Below are 13,972 nucleotides of genomic sequence, written 5' to 3'. Positions count from 1 at the left end.
GTGCTTTTAAATGTAAATAGGGAAAGTCTTTCATTACGCGATTCCAAGTTTAGAATACAATTTAGAATATTTTTGTTTATGATGAAACCATTATGTAGATCTGGCTTGTTCTTCATTATTCTGGCATCTTTTTTACCTTTATAAATTCTGAAACCTTCAGAGTCAAAAAATTTTCATCTGTAAACCGTGTTTTTTGTAGAGCTTTGATCTTAATGTTTTGAGTTTTTAGAGTGTCTGTTAGGTGTTTTAATTTTCCTGCTTTTAAAAGTGAATTTACATTGAAGGTTGTGATGAAGTTTGGTATTTATACTGAATTTTGTTTTAAAAAGATTGTTTTTTAAAAGGTTTCCAAGTTGCTTCAATTTAACTTTGTATGAGGTTGCCGATTCCCCAGAATCCAAATATCTGCTTGCATACATTTGTGTGGTGGATTGGGTACCATCTGGGGTAATATTGTTATTAACATCACACATATCCATAAGTGATAGTATTTTTTGGTAAATTCCAGAGAAATTACAGAGATACAACCGAGGTTGTAAGCCTTAGAGGTTCAAGTCAGCTGTCCCTGATATGGGAAACCAACCGCTGCCTGATCTGGTAACAGACGCAGCTGGATTTTTGATTTCTATGTTGATCCATAGGTGGTATTTTATTTACCACCTACCCTGCATATCTACAGAGCCTTCCCCTAATATGTCACCTGGGGACGCACTTAGTACGGGCACAGATGACCCCTCATACGATTATTTACTTTTAATTAGTATTGTTAATACTTTACAGCTAGAGATTATGAATTGGTCAGAAGTCAAGTTGAACTTGGGGAAACGATTGGTCAAGGTCAATTTGGAGATGTACATAAAGGTACTTGTAAAATTAAGACTGCTAATGGAGAGACTGTTGTACCAGTTGCTGTTAAAACATGTAAGGCTGATGCTGATCTTGCCATGGCTGAGAAGTTCCTAGAAGAAGCATGTAAGTTGAGACATTTTATATTACTATTTGTTGAAAGGAGATTTTGATGTAAATTTTAGAACATAATGGTAATGTCTTGTGCAACTAGTTTTACAAATTTTGCTTCATCATGAATTTTTTATGAAGTTGGTTTTACAGGCATATTGTTGATGCATGTATATTTTTCAAAAACTGATGATCCTTTTTCTTGAATAAAAACCAAGTGATAAGTTATAGCACCTGCTTAATGAACCTCATTAGTATTAGAATAAACAATTTTATTGGTACCTGATGTACTTCAGATGCATTGTAATTGCATGAGAGGAGATTATGCAAAATCACAAGTTCTATGTGACTAAAGCACCAGGGTTTAAATACAGTCAAACACGTGTAGTTATTTTAACTCGTTTGAAAGTCTATAATTGAGCATGTGGTTTGGTTGTTGAGATTTATTAATGCCATTGTGTGGGCTTAATTTAATGGTCAGTCTGAGAATGGAAAGCCCTGAACCATTTGGCCTTATGTTTCGTTGTAGGATAGTATAGTCTAGAAAAAATGAATTATCTTGACTGTTATATATAACACTTTATACATACACTGCCTGCAAACAATGAGGGAAAATTCAGTAAGATATCAAACATTTTCTTTATAATATTTTGTGCTGTTTGTGTTAATAGTCAAGATTACTTATTTGTTGGATTCCTATGCACAGATGTATTGATAAATGAAGTAAAGTCATAAATCCTATTTTTTAAGAGTAAGAGATAAAGTCTTATCTTTTGATAAAGCAGTAAATGGACTCTGTTACTGGATAACATCTCAATTTCAGTAAATATATGTATATTCCTCTATAAAATCAAATGAGTAACTATTACTGTTTTCTTCTTATTTAATATTAAACGTTCATTCAGATTAAATAAATATATCTAACCTATAATATATCTAACCTTACTATAATATATATCTAAGAATTTTTTTAAAGGAATTGTGAACTAGAAAATACTAGTTCACAATTCCTTTAAAAAAATTCTTATGTCTACTCATTAATTTTAGTCACTGTTAAAGATATAAAAAAAAAATTATATCTAGTTCTTCAAATAAACTATCATTTTAAACTTTAATTCAATCTCAAAATACTTATCTTGAGATTCAGTTTAGGATTTTATTATTAGGGTATTATTTTGGGATTAATCTGAATTAAAATAATTATATCCCCCCCTTTCTCACTCACTGTCTGTCTGTCTGTCTGTCTGTCCGTCCGTCCGTGTGTGTGTGTGTGTGTCCCTGCCCACATGGGTAACAAGCAGACATTCAAGTAGCAAATGAATGAAGGAGTAAAACCTATCACAGAATGATGAAAGAACTTTAAATTTTTAGCTTCTTTATGTTTTTAAAACTTTATTATTTTCCTAGAGGCATCGCAGTTTAACTATAATACGGTTTAACTGCTCATGGATAATCAGGAGTTGACTGTATTTTGAACAATTTTAATCTAAAGCATAAAGTTAGCTATAAAAATATTTAAACCATAGTAACCTCCCATTGGAATTAGATCTTGGGCAATTTATTATAATTATTATTATTATCTTTTTTTTAACACTAATTCCTCAATATCTGTTTTCACTTTATTAATGTATTAACTGTGCATAAAGTTATTGAGAGATCACTGCATTCTACTATTATGCCAACTGTTGTTGAGGAGTTGCCAAAGTTAGTTAATCTTAATTTGATTAGAATAGTTGAATGGCCTCTTACTGTCATGGTTTGGTCATTGCTACTTAATAATTCATAACATTTTAGATGTTTGGCCTGAACCTGGATAAGACATGAAATGGATTGTTTAACTGTAACTAATCCTACAGACTGTTGTGGGTGATCTTTAAATAAATAAAAAATAATAAAAATAATTATTAAAACCTGGAATTGTTTTTCTCTCTTTGTTATTAGATGTGATGCAACAGTTTGATCATCCTCACATTATACGTTTAATCGGTGTATGTTCTGAATCACCAATATGGATTGTGATGGAATTAGCTAGGTTTGGTGAATTGAGAGCTTACCTCAAAAGTAACAGTACTAGACTAGATCTGGCAATTCTGTTACTCTACTGTTTTCAACTGAGCACTGCACTTTCTTATCTTGAGTCAAAGAAATTTGTACACCGGTGGGTAATTAAAATAATTTTAGTTAGTAATTTTTTATGAATTATTGAATAGTTTTAATATTTTATTGTACCAGTATAAATATTTTAAGCATACCAAAAAACTTTATTGAAGTAAAGGTTACTGATAGATTAAAGTTTGCTTTTTGTTAGGTACTGAAAGATGTTAAGAATATAAACATTTAAATAATATGTAGTGATCACTTCTGATCTACTATATAGTGATAATTTCTTTCTCAGGAATTATTTTGAATGGTTTTTTTTTTAATAGGGATATTGCAGCACGTAATGTATTAGTATCAAGTCATCATTGTGTTAAACTTGCTGATTTTGGTTTATCACGCTGGGTAGAAGATCAAAGTTACTACAAAGCTTCAAAAGGAAAATTACCAATTAAGTGGATGTCACCAGAGTCAATCAGTTTTAGAAGATTCACAACTGCTAGTGATGTATGGATGTTTGGTAAGAAGAGTTTGATTTTTGGACATGTGTTAATATACATTAATATTTTTTTTTTTTTAGCAATAAACATTTGCTTATTAAAAAAAGTCATAAAAAATATATTTAAAAGAAAATTGTGGATAAGAGGTGGGCATTATAATTTGTAAAACTGTTTAAAGTATGATTTTTTTTCATCTAGAATTTGAATCATATCTGGTGGTATTTTTCAGTGGTTTGGTGTCAGTAGGACAGAGAAAAACTCTCTGCCATATTTATTCTCACTCAAGTTCAGAAAAAACTGATAAAAATGGGCAGAAGAAGAAGTATCAAGAACTAACTTGTATATTAATCATAATTTATGACAGTTTGATAACATGTATGTTGTGTTTTGTATGTTAATGCTCATCAATTGCCTGATAATAATAATAGAATAGTTGTATTTTATTTGATGATCTGTCTTTGCAGAAGCTTAGAAAATTTTAACTTTGATGTGTTAGTAATTTTTACAGAGTATAAAATATATTTATTTGTTTATTTTAAAGTAAATAAAGTAGTTTTTTTTAAATATGATAATATTCATTTCAGACATAATTTAATTAACATAGAAGCATAACATATTAACATATTTTATTAACATATTACTTAATAAATTTTTATGAAATGAATGTTGTAGATTAACTCAAAATCTAATAAGATTCATATAATGTCTTTTATACTTATATTTTTTAAGTTATGATATAAATATATATATATACAGTTAACTATAATAGCTACTATTGTGGTTCTAGACAAGTCAGTAAATTACTCCCAATCACGTACTCTAGATTGATTTTCCCTTCCTCTACCCTTTCCTTTTTTTATCCTTCATCTTTTCTTCATTGAGTGGGTGCTACGGTAGTTAAGATGGCACCTTCTACTAGTTAGTGGTATAGCCACTTCTTTATCGAGCTAAGTGGGATGGAAACTGGTGGTGAGGCTGCCAAAGGATTTTGTTATCTGTTTAGGGGTTGAACAGAAGCCAGATAGGATTGAGAATCCTATCATACAAACTGATCCTCCCAACTCCTGTTAAAATTTAAACCCATGTGTCTTTTGACTTAATAACTGTAAGCAATTAAGGCTTTATTATTGAGTGAATTAATGTAATTCTAGATATTTCTTTCAGGTATAATACGTGTTAAATGTAGGTTGAGGTTATATTAAGAAATTTTAGGATTGCATTATTTTGTTGGAAATAGCATTTTTTATTATACTATAAGTTTATATATTTTGGATTAAGTCCTGGCATATATTTAAAATGTTTGGCTCATTATGTTTAAAGATTTGACTTCATTTAGTGATTTATTTATTTGGTTTTTGGTTTTAATTAGAAAAAATTCTCTTTGACAACTGTTATTTATGTTTAATTCTGTTTTTTAAATCTTTTAACAGGTGTATGCATATGGGAAATATTAATGGTGGGTGTAAAGCCTTTTGAAGGTGTGAAAAATAATGACGTACTAGGAAAAATTGAGAACGGAGAGCGATTGCCACTTCCTCCACGTTGTCCTCCTAGATTGTATAGTTTAATGTCTCAGTGTTGGTCTTTCGAACCTTCTAAGCGACCAACATTCAAGGAAATTAAAGAAGTATTAAAGTAAGCAAAACTTTTTTGTATTCTATGAGTTCAGCTACGGTCTTTTTTTAATTTATTAATGTATTTTAGGAAACGCAACATGCAATTTAAATAAAAACTTTATGAGATATAAAAAAATTACAAAAGAAATTTAATGAGCAATATTACTAAGCAAAATAATTATTGAAAAATTTAATAACATTGGATAATATTATTTGAAATATATTATTATTAATCATTAACTATTTTAAATATTTTTTAGTTATACTTTTCCTTAGTAAGTCTGATAAGAGATACTTAGCTTTGACAACAGTTGTCATTTATAGGATTAAATTTGTTGTACGATTGTCTGTAATGATTTGGTTATGACATCAAATGGAATTCTACTTACAAAAATATTAACATTTATTATGTATTTATATAAATTGAAATTAAAATATTGTGCATAGAAAATAGATGACAATCATATTTACCTAAGGAAAGAAGGAACTTCTATGATACAAAATCAGGCTTACACTACATTTTAACAGCCATGCTTAATTTTTTTTAAGTTGTTTTAAAGTCAGCTTGAAGTACAACAAGAAACTGTGCACTTTAAATGCACATTTACTTGGTTCCCAAAGAACAGCTTTAAGTGCTTGTGCTTAAGTGCACAGTTCCTTGTTGAAAAACGTATTGCATATATTTTCATTGTAAAATTTTTGTTACATAAATCAACTACTTACTAAGGTTATCTGGAAATAGATGAAAAAGTTGGTTTTTGTTAAAAAAAAACAACCATTTTTTTGTTGTTTAAACCATGCCTGATACAGAACTAAAATTCAGAAAGAGTTTAATTTTGATATGTATTTTCCTGCTGCACCAAGAAGGATAATAAAAATGATAAAGTATGAATTTTTACTTTTGAAAAATACACATTTGACATAATTTCTGGTTAATATTCAGGGCGAACAAAAATTATATTGTCAGAAATTTTTTGGCTCTGAGAAATTGCTATATATATGCAGCAGATGAAAAGTAAAGAATATTTTTTCAAAAGAAATTTTTGAATTTGGCGACTGTTTCATAGACACTTGAAAAGTTTCATACTACACAGTGAATCATATAATTCATATTTCTGGGCTGACTTCAATGTCTTTATCATGTGTATTAAATGTAGATAATGTGTAAAGTTGATTAAATACAAAATTCAGAGGTTTTTTTTAATTTAATTATAAAATACATTTCCAACATTTAGCACAAACATTTAAGTTCATATACATCATTCATTGAACTAGGCCTTTCTTCTTACAGTTAGAAATTAATTACATGCTATTGTTTAATTTAGATTGATTGGTTGTAAATCTCACTGATTATAAAAAATTAAATTAGAAAATTTGTTAATTTAAAGAGCAGAAATGGGTCATGATTTTATAATAGCTTATTAAAAATTGAAGAGATCAGAATGACCTTGCATAAACATAAAGTTCAATTAGTCAATAAAAAAAAAATTATAATAATTTTTATTATGGACTTCATTGAAAACAGACTCTATGTAGCAAAATTTTATTTCCTGAAAATACAGTTTTAGAAGGAATCTTTTATGATTAATAAAAAATCATATGATTAAAGAGAGTTTTTTTAATTTACTAAAATTTGGAGGTGATTAGGCTTGAATATTTACAAATTAGAACATTTCAAACTAGTGGGACCATGTACACAAGAGTATAGCATTATAGTTAACTATAAGTTTTCAACTTACTGTGATTTCATGTATGAATATCTTTTGTTAACAACAGTTATTTTTACTTGCATTGTTTATTTAAGAATTATTTTATATACTGTAAAAAATTGTTTTTTTTTTGTTTTTTTTTTTTAAGTGAAATATTGCTAGATGAAAGACATCAGCAACAGGAAACAATGAGACGTGAGAATAGGAGAGTCCAAGCTACATCTTGGGGTGAGTTAAATGATACTATCAGATTTCATTGTTGTAAAACTAATTATTAAAAGTGTAAAAAAACAGACTAAATTATTTATTTTCTTTGCTTATTACATTAAAAAACTTTTATCTTTTTATAAATGGTAATACCTTACTACAGGTTAAAGCTCTGGTACAAGTTTATAAACAACAATCAAAATATTACAAATATCTTGAGTAGTCATTTTGGACTTTAAAGTCTTACCACAATGACATACAATGTTTCTCAATAAGGCTAGAGTATTTGGTAGCTCTTGCTGAACAGATTTTGCTAAATCAGATTATACTAGTAGAGAATGCCAGAGCAAGTCAAAGATTATCTATACTTTTCGTTCTATAATTTATTTACACAAAGGTAGGAGTTCACCATGTACATCATTTTTCGACACGGTCACCTCCCCTGTTAATAGACTTGGTCCAGTGGTCCACAAGCTTTGTTATTCCTTCCAATAAGAAGGTAATTAGACAGGCAATTGGTCACGAAGCCACTTTTGCGCTGTTTCCTACACGTCTAAGTCTGTGAAAAATCAACGACTTCTCAAAGCATCCTTGAGTGGCCCAAACAGATGTCAGAGGGAGCAAGATCTGGGTTGTAGGGAAGGTGTTCCAGTGCCTCAGGTTTCAACTTATGATGGTTTGAATGGTGTAGTGAGCTGTTACACATTTGAGCTTGTGTTCTGCAATAAGCTATCTTGGTAACCATCATGCACAGACTTTACAGAAGCTGAGCTCATTGTGGATAATTTGATGGGCAGAACCATGACTGATATTCAAAAAAGACGCTACCTCATCGATGGTAACTCATCTATTCGCCAGAATCATCTCACGAGCTTGCTAAATCTTATCCTCAGTGATGGGAGTTGATGGGCGTCCTGCTCCCTCTTCGTTTAACATACTCGTCTGGTCACTTTTAAACTTCTTGATCCATGAAAACTGTTGTATCTTAAGTAGGCATATGCAGAAGGTGGTGAAGGAGTGTTATGGGGAATGTGTAGATAATTTTTGACTTACCCATGTATAATGGTTCTAATCCAGTTACCATTAACCGGACATCCATTTGGAGCACCTGTTGATCAACAATTATATTAATTGTTCATCCAGTATTTTCGAGGTATTTTTCAAACTTCATTAATCAAACAGAATGCTGGTAATGTATAACAGTTTATAGAATATAAATCTGTTCTATTATTTATAAAACAACTTCATCGTATATGGTTAGATGTACAAATTAATGAATTATTTTTATATGATTTGTCTGTTGTTCATTAGCAACAAAAAAATTTTTAAATGTTATTGGAAATGTACTTATTTAAGTGACTTATGGTGTACATAAATTACCATAGTTGTGATGTGGGTTTTAGTTTTAGGTTTATGGTTTAAGAACTTATTTAAACAAAATAAAAGCACTATTTAAAACATGGAAATTCTTAATATCATATTCTGAATTAAAAAATGTATACCTAATTAATTTAGCTTATAGAGTTGAAGTAAACAGACTGCGCATATGAGTGTTCAGGCAGCTGATTCACAAGCATCTCTTGTAAATCCTGATACATATAAAAGAAACTGTGTGACATTAATATAGACCACGTGCTATTATAGTTTACAAATATTATACATATATTTAAATTTAAATAAATTAAGGTGTTAAATGATCAATAAATATTTCTTACCTTGTTTGTCACATCTGATAAACCATGAGTATTTTATTCATTAAAATTGTTATTGTTATGTGGTTTCCTTGAGTTTTTAAAGAGTTATGAAATTGTCAATTGTCCACTAATAGTAAAAGTTCATTAATAATTTAGATTAACTTTCTATAATAATAAATTCAATTCAGTTTTCGTCATCTGATTGCGAGAAATCTTTAGTGCTGTCAGTATTAATAGGTACAATGAGTGGCTTAATTTTGTTTTCTATTATATTATCCAATTCCCAATAATTTATGAAAAAACTAAGCCATTTTCATAGTTCTAGAGCTGCATATGATTTTACTTATATTTAGTTCCAGAAATGCATTGATCCATGTCAATTTAAAAAAAGTTTCTACTGATTGTTTAATAATAAATCTTTGAATGTATTCTGTGCAGGTTCTAATGCATTTGAGGATTTGCCTCCACCAAAACCATCAAGATATCCTAATTCTACAGATGTTTCTACATCAAACAGTTCATTGTGTACTTCTTCAGCTACATCAAATGAAAAGGTAGCCGTTTCTACATACATTGTTGCTCAAAATCCAGAGGTGTTGGTTCATTTGCTACGTGAAAATGAATCAAGAGGTCTAAATCCTTCGGTCTACACTACACCGGCATCACCATTCAACACATTAGCGGTAGATTTTAAAGAAAAACCGAATACAGATGATAATAATAGTGAAATCATGTCTGCTGGCAGTTCTACCCAAAACCTTAGTATAAATATGAAAGCACAATCCTGTTCCCAATCATCCTCTGATCTCAATACTATTTTACCATCATCATCTTCATCACCATCATCATCTTCATTTAATATTGGTTCAATGAATAAATCACTTCCAAGGAATTTTGGTGGTAGGAGCTCTCCTGCTTCTGGTACTTCTAAGCTTGCTAAGGGACGATCGCTTGGTGAAGGTGGTGGGAATGGCATTGGTAATGTTGTTAGCAGAGGTGGAAGCAGGGAGAGGGTACATAGATTGATGTCAGCAAATTCAGATGACTCTACAAGTCTCAGTGACATACCTCCTCCTGCGATGCCTGAACAGGTTTGCTGACATGACCAACCCGAGTTTGAGCATGATAAATGTTGTGCACATCAGATTTACTTAAAAAAATGCAAAATTGTTTTAATTTCGAATTTAAGATATTTGCTTTTAGTTTTTGCTAGGTTTTCTGTACTGAAATTAATTCATTGAATAAATTTTTTTGTTATCAGTGTTTTTAAGTATGTAAAATTTATAGCACACTGTATATTTCCACATCTTTAGCACTAATGTATGACATATTTTTCTGAGATTGTAGCTTTGTTGTTTTGATTAAAGAAATTTTTTGTTAATGGTGTTGAGGTTAAAGAGATGGTTTGAAATCTAGGTACTCAAATATATCGCAATTAAAAATTTAATAAATAACCATTTTCATAAAGTTATAATCATAATGTTGCATCGTAATATTGCATCAATTTCATACAATTTTATTTAACAAACAGTAATGTGATTTTTTTATACCACTGATTGGGTATCTTCACTGCCTTTTAGCAAGTGATATATGACATCATTGGTCTGTGTACATTTTGACACATGGGTGTATAGGATAAAAAAAATGAAAACCAAGATTTTTATATTCAAAGCTTGTTACTTATTATAATTCTCAATTTACGAGGGATATCTCTTAAAGTAAAGACTGCTGGGAAATTTCTCTCCCTAAGGTTGGTGAACCTGTGTCATTCATGGGCATGCTAGTATCTTTGATTATATGTGAATTATTATGTTAGAAAAAGAGTAGGAAAATCGATGTTGCCACCGTCTGTGAAATACAGTCACATGGTTTTTTAAACCATCAAAACATTTAGCTGGCTGAAATTCATATATAGTTGGATGTATGTAATGACTGAAAGAAACATTCGAAAATGGTGTGAAAGGTTTAGAAATAACAATTAATCTGCTTGATGAACTGCATTCGGGGAGGCCCTCAACAATCACAGAGGACTTGATGAAATCAGAAAAGATCGTCGCTCAATGATTTCCAACCTGACCATTCTTTTTCCTGATGTTTTGAGAGCTGTTATTGGTCACATTGTTCATGATCAGTTAGGCTTCAGAAAAGTTTGTGCACGTTGGGTGCCGCGCATCTCAACAGAGTGTCACAAAAAAATCTGAATGTGATCTGCTTTGGAACATTTTATGCACTATACAGAAAAAGGGGATGAGTTCCTTAATTTAATTGTTACTGACGATGATACATAGATTTCATGCCAAAGAGAAAATGGCAGTCAAGTGAATGGCATCATCCGCAATCACCAACCAGACCAACAAAGATCAAGTCAGTGCCATTTGGATGCAAACTGATAGCCACAGTCTTCTGGGATTGGTTTGGCATACTGCTGATTGATTTCATGCCACATGCAATTACTATAAATGCAGAAGCCTACTGCGAAACTTTATGTAAGTTACAAATTATGTAAGTTACAAAATCAGTGACATGGGCGGTTGACCAACAGCATCATCCTGCTGCACAATAATGCACATCTACATGTTGCAGGTCCGACACGTGATTTACTGAGAACATTTGGATGAGAGATTTACCATCACCCACCATATAGTTAGGGCTTAGCTCCTTCTGATTACCATTTGCTTGGGAAATTGAAAGAATTTTTGAGTGGTAAGAAATTCCCAGGTGACAGTGAACTTACAGAATACGACAAGGGTATATTGAAGCTGCTATATCACTACGATTAATGTCTTGATTCATGTCATAATTATATATAGAAGTAGTATAATGTATGTAGTTATCTATTTTTTTTACAATGAAACTGTCTTTACTTTAGAGATAACCTCTCGTATTTCTGCATTTGTGTAGTATAAAATATGATTTTAAAAATATTAAAAAAGTTTTTTTTCAGTTGATTTTGCACTTTTGTGGGCTTTAGATGTTGTACACAGGCTTCAGATGTCATATTGTGGAATTTGTTTTGCACTTTTGACTTTTACAAATAAATGTACTAAAAGTATAGGAGTAATGGAAAGAGACATCTGTATCCAACCAATCTAATCTTGTTAAAAAAATGCAAATGACAGCAATTTTCATTCATGAACACAAATTTTTTCTCAACATAAATCCCAAAGAATGAGATTTTTATTAAAAAAAAAACTATATAAAAAATAAAATATATAAAAACTGATTTTTTAATGTAAAGTTTAAAATTATTACTTTAATAATTTTATGTCAATAAGCTTGATTTATTTCTTAAATCTCATACTTTGGGAATTTATATTGAGAAAAAGTTTATGTTTATGATGAAAATTGCTGTCATTTGCATTTAGTTAACAAGATTGGATTGGTTGGGTGCGGCGCAGATGTCTCGTTCCATTACTATACTTTTAGTGCTGTGATTGTAGTATGGTCTCGCATCTCAAAGAATAGTATTTTTTAGACGTTCTTTGCTTGCATACTTACTTTAATATATTTTAATATTGTGATATTAATCACAATCATCCTTAGTGAAGGATGATTGTGATATTTTATACCTAGATTATTTTACCTAGAGTGAATCCCTCAGATTCCAGAGTTGCATTACTTTCATAACAGTCAGGAACTCTGCCAGCTTTTTTATTCATAATCTCATTCTTATTATGATTCTACATTTAATTTACGCATGATTTATATACATAATTTTAATTGCATGTTTTTATTAGTAAAAAATTATCTTTGCAGAGCATGACGTGGCATGGTTTATTTGTGTTGAAATCCATTCCTGGAGTAATGTTTAATTAAAGATGTATGTATAATTGTTACAAACTGTGATTTTGAATTTTCAAAGAATTTTTAATTGCATGTACTGTCAGAAGAAATGGTGATTTTCTGTAGGGTGGGTTTTATAGAATTTTCAGCACCCAGTCCTAGTAACTGAAATGAAATATTTTCATTATGATCAGACAATTGCAACATATTAGAAAAATATTTATATCTTTGATCAGACAATTGCAACATATTAGAAAAATATTTATATCTTAAAAAATCTGATATGTTCTCTCTATTCTTTAATTTTGTGTTTATAAAACATGTGTGTGTTTACACAAACTATTGTGTAATTGTAGAAATTTGTTTCCTTTCTTATATAAACAATATACATTCAGTATTCATATATTTTTAAATTTTACTTATTAAAAATGTTCTATATGACCAAATTTTAATCATATAAATTCTTGGTTACAATTGTTTAATTGTACAGATTTCTTTACTTTCTTATACAAACATACCTTCTAATTCATATGTTGGCTGGGAAATATTAACGTTGATTAATTTGTTGTTCACAAATTTCAATAATGTAAATTCTTAGATACACTACATGTCACCAGTTAAATACATCTGACAGTTCCTTGGTATTAAGTGCTACAGGACGTTTTTGTTATTCTACTGTCATAAAACTAGGAGTACAGGCAAGTGATTGCACAGCTCCTGTGTAGGTTTTATTTTTATACTATTTTTGTATACACTGTTTAGTGTATTTTCTCATGTTTAGTTAACCTATGTAAAGAAAATACCAGATTGTAACAGGATTTTGGACTCTTTGCCAAATGAATACAGATGTTTTGTGGTACAGCTCTGTCATAAATTAATTTAGACAATTTATATTCAAGAGTTTACCTGTTCAGTGCGCTTCACCAAACCGGCTGTTGAGCTAAACACACCACACTCATGGTTTTACATCATTTTCTACTGTCCTGTGATTCATTAAGTTAATTTTACGCACTTTGACATTTACTTTTCTAAAAGAGTTGGTTATGAACTCATGTTTCTGTTCTCAGCAGTTATTTGGGTTCCAACCCTGCAAGGATCCTGGACAATTAGCAAGTTTATGGGATGGCAAAGTAAGCTTACACTTAGCAAACTTTCAAGGAGCATCAATTCTATTTACGTGTGCTTTGTAAAATTTTGGTTGGAGACTGTACAGTAAAGTGGCGATTGGCTTTCAGTTACTGTAGAAAAAAATCTGAAAATCATCAGCATGAGATAGTTGTCATTATTAAAAAGGTTATATTTTTTCTCCAGATGGGAAAAAATTCAAGGATCAGCTATTGTCTTTATGATATGATTCTCATATTTCAGAAAATGAAAACTATTTTTATGTATTTCATTTGGAAGCAATA

The 13,972-nt window shown here is 30.2% G+C and overlaps 1 protein-coding gene across 7 annotated transcripts in view; it reads left to right on the top strand.

The window, feature by feature from the left end:
• Positions 1 to 13,972, top strand: part of Fak (protein tyrosine kinase 2 Fak) — a 227,234-nt gene that overhangs the window by 190,397 nt on the left and 22,865 nt on the right. For 5 of the 7 annotated variants that reach the window (XM_075359313.1, XM_075359320.1, XM_075359340.1 and 2 more), the window contains exons 11-16: positions 781 to 972; positions 2,899 to 3,115; positions 3,384 to 3,574; positions 4,985 to 5,189; positions 7,028 to 7,107; positions 9,219 to 9,871. In XM_075359313.1, the coding sequence (XP_075215428.1) occupies positions 781 to 972; positions 2,899 to 3,115; positions 3,384 to 3,574; positions 4,985 to 5,189; positions 7,028 to 7,107; positions 9,219 to 9,871 (1,538 nt within the window). The remainder of the gene's footprint in view (positions 1 to 780; positions 973 to 2,898; positions 3,116 to 3,383; positions 3,575 to 4,984; positions 5,190 to 7,027; positions 7,108 to 9,218; positions 9,872 to 13,972) is intronic. The other 2 variants (XM_075359359.1, XM_075359349.1) reach the window with 2 other exon arrangements.

This window comes from Lycorma delicatula, chromosome 1, assembly GCF_047948215.1.
Source record: "Lycorma delicatula isolate Av1 chromosome 1, ASM4794821v1, whole genome shotgun sequence".
NCBI classification, from domain to species: domain Eukaryota; kingdom Metazoa; phylum Arthropoda; class Insecta; order Hemiptera; family Fulgoridae; genus Lycorma; species Lycorma delicatula.
This window is presented reverse-complemented; position numbering and strand designations above follow the sequence as displayed.